Source organism: Botryllus schlosseri, chromosome 2, assembly GCF_051294905.1.
Source record: "Botryllus schlosseri isolate E-star chromosome 2, Bs_hap1, whole genome shotgun sequence".
In the NCBI taxonomy this organism is placed as follows: Eukaryota; Metazoa; Chordata; class Ascidiacea; order Stolidobranchia; family Styelidae; genus Botryllus; species Botryllus schlosseri.
In genome coordinates, this window is record NC_137237.1 from 7,473,401 (window position 1) to 7,481,406 (window position 8,006).

The window sequence follows — 8,006 nt, forward strand, 5'->3', positions numbered from 1 at the left end:
CAATTTACGACGGAATAAGCATTCTTTCGCATCATGGGATGCAAATGACAGTATTGATAGGAAAATGCTATACTAACCGTATGTTTACTAGAAGACCTCGTTTTAGTGAATATCATGGCATGGCGCCCTACCCCATATTATTAGGCCCCAAGTTTAGGCGAAGAGCAATACAGAGAAGTTGCATCGGATACGGTTTCAACACTTTGCGCGATTAGTATACGTTAATAACAAATATTGTGGATCGTAAAATTTATATTTAGTGTAGCTTTAGTTTCGGAAAATAGAGGCATTACTTCACTTGCTTTTATGCTTCAACGTGTATGTTCTGCAGACAAAAGAACTGAAAGTAATTAGAAGTCAAAGTATGATACTCGGAATTGAAAGTGAATACAAATACCACTTTTAAAAAGTGGAAGATGTATATTAATGTCTTTTGTCCATAAAGCTTCAAAGGTGATCTGCTAAAACAGGTGTAACGTTAAAAAAGCCGTATTTTACAGACTAGCAGGACAAGTCATGGGCTGCTAGATTACGATATGATAGGTAATTGCAAAATTGCCAAACGGTAGTTTCAAACGTTATGGTGGGCCATATTTACTGTGATGAAATATTTGATATGGGCGACAATGCGATGTGAGCGGAACCAAGCAATCCGGTACCTAAATTATATTCACTGATACTTTCGTGAAAACATTCTTGTCACTCCATAACTAATGTGCGCGAAGCGCAACAAAATTTCTTGGTTTACCTAACTTTTATGAATATTAAATGGTGATACTCCGTGAAAACAGCCCCGAAATTTCTCACGCTATCTTTCGTATTGGAGGATTAAACTACTTCTACTTGACAAACTGAAAATAGCGAAAAGTAAGTAAGTAGATCACAAAATATTACAAAGTAGAAGTAGAAGCAGCGAAAATAAGATCTACTTGAGTAAGTACCAGAAGTATAGAGGAAAACTACTTGAGTACTTCGAAAAAGTAGAAGTACTTCGTTACTGACCACCTCTGTGTTTAGGCTCATTGAAAATGTAATTTTTATGGTACAACGCAGCAGCATATATAAATTTCCTCTCTTTATGCACATTAAGGCTCTTCAAAAATGACTTTTTTTCCCAAATCGTACTGGCTACTTGATAAAATTGTTAGGTTACCTAATTCAAGCCTACACACCAAATTTGGTTCAATTCCAACCAGTAGCCGCATTGCTACAGGAGAAGAAAGTTTCTATTTATTATATAAAAATAGATAAAAAAAAATTTGAAAATTTTCTGTTCACCTCACGAAAGTGTTAGGCTGTCTATAGAAACGATCCTCACCAAATTTGGTTCAATTCCAACCAGTGGAAGCGGATTTATTGCGGTCGAAAAATTTGGATTTGAATAAAATAGTATTTACGGTGACCGATTCTTTGTTTATCTATTATAGTTGTGCTCACCATAAATACTATTTTATTCAAATCTGAATTTTTCGACAGCAATAAATCCGCTTCCACTGGTTGGAATTGAACCAAATTTGGTGAGGATCGTTTCTATAGACAGCCTAACACTTTCATGGGGTGAACATAAAATTTTCAAATTTTCTATAAATAAAAACTTTCTTCTCCTGTAGCAAAGCGGTTACTGGCTGGAATTGAACCAAATTTTGTTGTGTAGGCTCAAATTAGGTAACCTAACAATTTTATCAAGTAGCCAGTACGATTTGAGAAAAAAGTCATTTTTGAAGAGCCCTAATGCACATTGTGCAAAAATGAGCTCAGGCTGTGCATGTGCTGATGTGCAGCATATGCTTAATGCTTAATCTAGATTCAAATGCAACCTGCAAAGGCTATCATTGCATTAAAAATTGGCAACTGTTTGGTAATTAGGCTTATAAACAAAACTGAATATTGGACTACACGATACAACCGTGAACGGCACTGACAGTGCATACATTTCGTCAAACATATCAATAGTGCATTGCGCAAAGCCGCAAAGTCAACATATTACTATTTTGGTCTTCTTCATCCTTCTCTAAGCCCACTTGAGGGCAACTCTAAACGGCGGAACGAGCGGACTGCGGAACTAGCGGAACTTGCGATACTAAACGGCGGACCAAGCGGAACTGCGGACCGAGCGGACCATAACAAAATAGCTCAATACTAAACGGCGGACCGCGGAACAGCGGAACATGTAATACTAAACAGCGGACCGAGCGGAACTGCGGACCGAGCGGACCATACCAAAATAGCTCAATACTAAACGACGGACCGCGGAACAGCGGAACATGTAATACTAAACGGCGGACGGAGCGGAACTGCGGACCGGCGGACTATCACAAAATTTGCAATGTAAACGACGGACCGCGGATCAGGCGCATCTCGTAATTTTCTCAAGTGATCTTTTCCTGGACTTTGTTGAAGCTTATATTTTGTTGAAAATTTTGTCAAGTAATTCCATTTTATCAAGTAATGTAATTCTTCAACGTCTAGTTATGAGTTACGACACAATTTTACTTTATTCCATGTCGTTTTGTACTTTATATGTTTTGTATTTCTAAAATGTAGTAAACTTTTAATGGTCATGACATTGTAATCTGTTGACACCGGACCACAGTGTCAGTTCCATAATATAACTGCTATTAACAATTTCATCATTTCAAAATACTACAACACTGTAATACAATGATAAAATAAGAAGTTGTCGAATGGACTGCGGGAGCAGTTGTAATCAGTTTACACCAAAATACACAGATCAAAGATACTTCATATAATGTGCCCGTGGGAAAATTATGCCATTTTCAACTAAAACTATAAGAACCATAAAAGAAGTTAATAGCGTAGTAGCCAGGTGACATCCATAATCTGACATACCTTCAAGCACTGATTTAATGAGCCGTTCGCAGTTTCACTTTACGTTCAGTTCGTACTTACACCTGCATGGCTTAATCTTTGAGACAAGCATATTCATCATAGTCTGTTATTACATTGTTCTGTCAGTCCACGATTTGCGTTTGTGTAATCTGTCGTCTGATCCGTCGTTTTCATTGAGAAATCGTTCTGGGATTTGTATAGGAAGTTGTTATAATTTTTCCCTTGCCAAATTATCGTGTTCGAGCAAAAAAACTACTTTCTAAATGGCAGAAAGTAAACAGTTCGTATTTCAACTTTAAAGGTCAACTGCATCTTCATAAACAACTTTGCGGAATCATGTTCAGAATTATTTTTCATACCGAAATTACCGACTTTCCGTGTTTCAACTCAATCGGAAATTGCCGTAATTTTGACTCAAAGTCCCAATATTGGTATGTTTACAGAAAAAGCAGAATGTGCATTGTGACGTCAAGTACATGACACATCTTCTCGCCACCATATAGTCTCTGGTGCGATTGCGTTTCAGTCATCTTGATATCATGAATAACAGGTGTCAGTGTGGATGTTACCAGCTTATGTCATCTATAAGAAGGGAAAGTTTGTGCTGTAAGGTTCCGAGAGTTACTGACAGAATGAATGAAATCGTATCACAGGATTCAATTCAGTGTGTCTGGACGTTGACGTATTGGAGATATAATAACATCAAGTTCGGTGCAGGAGCGAGACGGGGCTCTGTTTCGGTTGCCAAGTACTTTTCTCGCACCATTACACTTATTTTCGCTTTTCAGGAAGCTGAGACATACTACCTACAGAAATTTTGTACGCTGGGTATGGGGATTCTGTGGCAAAAACCAGTGGAAAATCCTGCCTGCATGCGTTGCTACTGCTATCCGAACAACATTTACGTCAAGTTCTTACAAAGGATCCCAGTTCATTAACGCCACATTGTGAATGAACACTTTTATTCCAAATAATAAACGCATATAACTAATCGACCAAAATAATGACTGTGTCAGGCAGAGAAGCATATCGGGTTTTATGTCGGGCAATAGCTTCCTCTCTGCTAATTTTGATTATGCTGCTAGTCAGAGGAGGTGGAACGGTCTCAGCGGAATCGCTCTGCTCAACAGTTTCTGGTCCAGTTCTGATGAGTGCTTGCACTTCTCCGACAAGCTCATTGCAGTAATCTAGAACAGGCATAAAAATGTGACGAAATTTTATGACGCAGTCAGATCAACGGCAGTTACCAAATGTTGAATTTTCAAGTATCTTGTGGACAGTTTCCCCGTTCTTGTATTTCGGATATTTGACACAGTACCGCGGCGCTCCTTCCCTTGACATTTTCTGAGCTTTCGAGCAATTTTCATTGAAGTGCAGGATTGCCAACTGCATCCTACAAAATGCACATTGATGAGGCTGGTAATTATGCCAAAATCTGATATAGGTTGTTTTGAATAGCCAAGACACTGAAAGGTACCTGGCTTTTTGACTGTTATGGTGGTAGTGATATAACTTTGGGCAGAAATGGTTAAGGAGGGCGTTGAATGATTCACTTCCAGCAGTGTTTCCATTCGGAGATAGATGGCGTATGTCATTTTCCATGCGAGTGGAGTATAGAACATCGCAAACCCTTTCATATGCTAATGAATCTGAAAATGGATTGTCATAATGGTAAACAACAGAATCAAAGATGTTATTCATTGTAACTAAACTTAGGCCTATATGTTGTATAATGTATAGAAGCTGAATGGAGCAGTTTTGTTTCCTTTTTATAGGATGTAACTGCATCTTCACTACAACATAAATCACCTTACCTTGATGAAACCATAACCTTGGTTCTAGCAGCTCTGCATGTTCGCACGAAGTAAACTGCTGATTGCTGGGATGCTGATGAACATTTACAATATGATTACCAACTGCTCGCCAAATTTCCAATGACAAATCTAGGTCTCCATCACCACGGCGTGCGCAACTGCTCCTTCTACATCATTTGTTTTTGAAGATGTGGCCTGAAGCGTTACAGTATTAGTATTGCTAGGGGCCCTAGGGCAAATTCTTGAATTGCACTCAAATTGTGAGAAAGTTGTACTTTGACTTAATATCAACAGCTGAATCAACCGCAAGATCGGTTGCTTATACTATAGTAGCCCTAATTGACACAATACATTTCCCTTACCTGATTTCGAAAACTTTGTAGCTTCAAAAGAGCATTTCTTTGACATTTTCTTCTCACGATTTTACTGGTGCCTGAAAATAACGTGGGAACGGCAGTACGCTTGAGAGTTACCTGTGCTCGATAACCTAATTGCTTGTGTATCTCAGATACTTCATTGAAACACGATGGTAAAAAGTGATCTGAGCATAAAAAAAACAGTTTGCCTTTTGGTGTATGGAAGTCCGCACGTTTGTTCTTCACGGCGTTCGCCCAGGCGTAATACCTTGTCCGATCGGTGTTAGGGTTTGGACAGCGATGAAAAGACACTTTGGGTACCGAATATTGCGTATTCGAACAACCATACGCGACACAAGATGTACCTCCGTGCCTCATCTTCTTCATACCTTCCATAATCGCAATCAAATCCAGTATCAGTATGCAGTAGCAAAATCAATCCCAACAGGAATAACTTTCTGTTTACCATTACTTTTGCCGTGTCAGTTACATGACGTCATTTCATAGCTGAATGATTTCATATCCGTTTTTCGGCTTTTCGATTTATAATTTAAATTACTTGAAAACTATAAGGTATTTTCAATTTTCATTATTTTATTCATATTCCTAACCACATAATGAACGAAATAAGGCAAAGTCATTTTTGAGATGCAGTTGACCTTTAAATTAATCGGTAATTTGGATATAGTCCAGAAACGTAACCATTAGAAGAGTGAGCAGATGAAAACCTACTGGCATGTTCCAAAATAAAAAAAATACTTTCCTTATTTAGCTAGATAGACTAAGAGCACCATCACCGACGTGATGGAAACATCCATCGAAAAAAGAGCATCAGAGTTAGCTAGTTACTTTTCAGTATAATTACTGCTCGAGTAGAAATATACATATAAATTTCCCCTCGATCAGAGATAGTCGATATATGCCATGTCTGTGGTGTGCAGATCGAGGTGGTCAAAGTAGTAAAGAAAGCTACTCAAGTAGAACTAGGAGTAGCGACGAAAAAATATACTCAAGTACGAATAGAAGTACTTCTTCCATAAGCCACCTAAAACTACTTGAAGTAGTAGTAGAATTGACTGACTTTAAATCTACTCAAGTAAGTAAGTAGTTTTGAAAACAGTCTTAATTCGTTTGCATGGACTTATAAAAAGCTGCAAATTGAGCTTGGGAAAGGTGTAGAGAGTTTGATTTGTATTGATGTATCCCAGGATGAATCAATTTTCGACAGAATAAGCATTCTTTCGCATCATGGGATGCAAATTATAGTATTGATATGAAAAAGCGATACTAACCCTTTGTTTACTAGAATACCCCGTTTTAGAGAACATCATGACATGGCGCCCTACCCCATATTATAAGGCCCCGAGTTTAGGCAAAGAGCAATGCGGAGAAGTTGTATCGGATACTGTTTCAACGCTTCGCGCGATTAGTATACTTTATAATAACAAATATTGTGGATCATAAAATTTATAATTAGTGTAGCTTTATTTTCGGAAAATAGAGGCATTTACTACACTTGCTTTTATGCTTCAACATGTATGTTCTGCAGACAAAAGAATTGAAAGTAATTAGAACTCAAAGTATGATACTCGTAATTGAAAGTGAAATACAAATACCACTTCTAAAAAGCGGAAAATATATATTTCATGTCTTTTGTCCATAAAGCTTCCAAGGTGATCTGCTAAAACAGGTGTAACGTTAAAAAAAGCCGGATTTCCCAGATTAGCAGGACACGTCATGGGCTGCTAGATTACGATATGATAGGTAATTGCTAGATTGCGAAACGGTAGTTCCAAACGTTATGGTGGGCCATATTTACTGTGATGAAATATTTGAAATGGGCGACAATGCGGTGTGAGCGGAGACAAGTAATCCGGTACCTAAATTATATTCACTGATACTATCGTGAAAACATACTTGTCACTCCATAACTACTGTGCGCGAAGCACAACAAAATTTCTGGGCTTTACTTGACCTTTATGAATATTAAATGTTGTTACTCCGTGAAAATAGCCCCGAAATTCTTCAGGATATCTTTCGTATTGGGGGATTAAACTACTTTTACTTGACAGACTGAAAATAGCGAAAAGTAAGTAATTAGATCATAAAATATTACGAACTAGAAGTAGAAAAAATCTGATCCACTTGAGTAAGCACCAGAAGTAGAGGAAAACTACTTGAGTACTTCAAAAAAGTAGAAGTACTTCGTTACAGACCACCTCTGGTGGTGTGTTAGTAGAGTACTGCATTGCAACCAGGACATCATGTCTGGGGTATGTTTGGAGTGTGTTGGTACTGTGTTGCAACCCGGACATCATGTCCGGGGTATGTTTGGGGTGTGTTCGTACTGCATTGCAACCTCGACATCAAGTCTGGGGTATGTTTGGATATGTGTGTTGGTACTACGTTGCCACACTTGAAGACACCCCATAGGTACCCTAAACAAGATGTCCTTATGTTCGGTATGTTCCTTATTGCCAAAATGAAAGGCACCCTTTGAGAAATTGGAGTATTGCGATATTTTCGAGTTGCGCCTGATCCGCGGTCCGCTGTTTACATTGTGGTCTTTGTAGTAGTCCGCTCGGTCCGCAGTTCCGTTCGGTCCGCCGTTTAGTATTGCAAGTTCCGCTAGTTCCGCGGTCCGCTCGTTCCGCCGTTTAGTATTGAGCTATTTTGTTATGGTCCGCTCGGTCCGCAGTTCCGCTCGGTCCGCCGTTTAGTATTGCAAGTTCCGCTAGTTCCGCGGTCCGCTCGTTCCGCCGTTTAGTATTGAGCTATTTTCTTATGGTCCGCTCGGTCCGCAGTTCCGCTCGGTCCGCCGTTTAGTATTACATGTTCCGCTGTTCCGCGGTCCGCCGTTTAGAGTTGCCCCCCACTTGAGCTTATCTCTAAAGTACCAATCTACGCTAAATTATGAAAGCCAAACTACTCGCAATTGATTTTTCCCTGCGAGTAACAACTTGCAGGTAACAACCTCGCATCACCA

The 8,006-nt window shown here is 39.1% G+C and overlaps 1 protein-coding gene and 1 long non-coding RNA gene across 3 annotated transcripts; one reads left to right on the forward strand and one right to left on the reverse strand.

The window, feature by feature from the left end:
* Positions 1-3,126: 3,126 nt before the first annotated feature.
* Positions 3,127-4,822, forward strand: LOC145456338 (uncharacterized). The gene is made up of 2 exons (XR_013920580.1): positions 3,127-3,556; positions 3,639-4,822. It is a non-coding gene; the product is annotated as an uncharacterized LOC145456338 (long non-coding RNA).
* Positions 3,796-5,669, reverse strand: LOC145456186 (uncharacterized). 2 transcript variants are annotated; one of them, XM_080334272.1, is made up of 5 exons: positions 5,027-5,668; positions 4,665-4,859; positions 4,328-4,499; positions 4,098-4,243; positions 3,796-4,037 (listed from the first exon to the last, which is right to left on the reverse strand). In XM_080334272.1, the coding sequence occupies exons 3-5, from the start codon at positions 4,450-4,452 to the stop codon at positions 3,838-3,840; spliced, it is 471 nt and encodes a 156-aa protein (XP_080190398.1). In that variant the 5' UTR covers positions 4,453-4,499; positions 4,665-4,859; positions 5,027-5,668; the 3' UTR covers positions 3,796-3,837. The 2 variants fall into 2 exon arrangements, with proteins under 2 accessions (XP_080190398.1, XP_080190388.1); XM_080334262.1 differs by having other exon boundaries at positions 4,328-4,859; positions 5,027-5,669.
* Positions 5,670-8,006: the final 2,337 nt, after the last annotated feature.

What these genes read in the sequence shown, in the direction of transcription:
- LOC145456186 (XM_080334262.1), bottom strand. Translation starts at nt 4,638, where the DNA reads ATGCAGTTACATCCTATAAAAAGGAAACAAAACTGCTCCATTCAGCTT. An exon ending in CATAACAGTCAAAAAGCCAG is followed by an intron (nt 4,244 to 4,327) that starts GTACCTTTCAGT and finishes TGCATTTTGTAG; the next exon opens with GATGCAGTTGGCAATCCTGC. An exon ending in ACTTGAAAATTCAACATTTG is followed by an intron (nt 4,038 to 4,097) that starts GTAACTGCCGTT and finishes TGCCTGTTCTAG; the next exon opens with ATTACTGCAATGAGCTTGTC.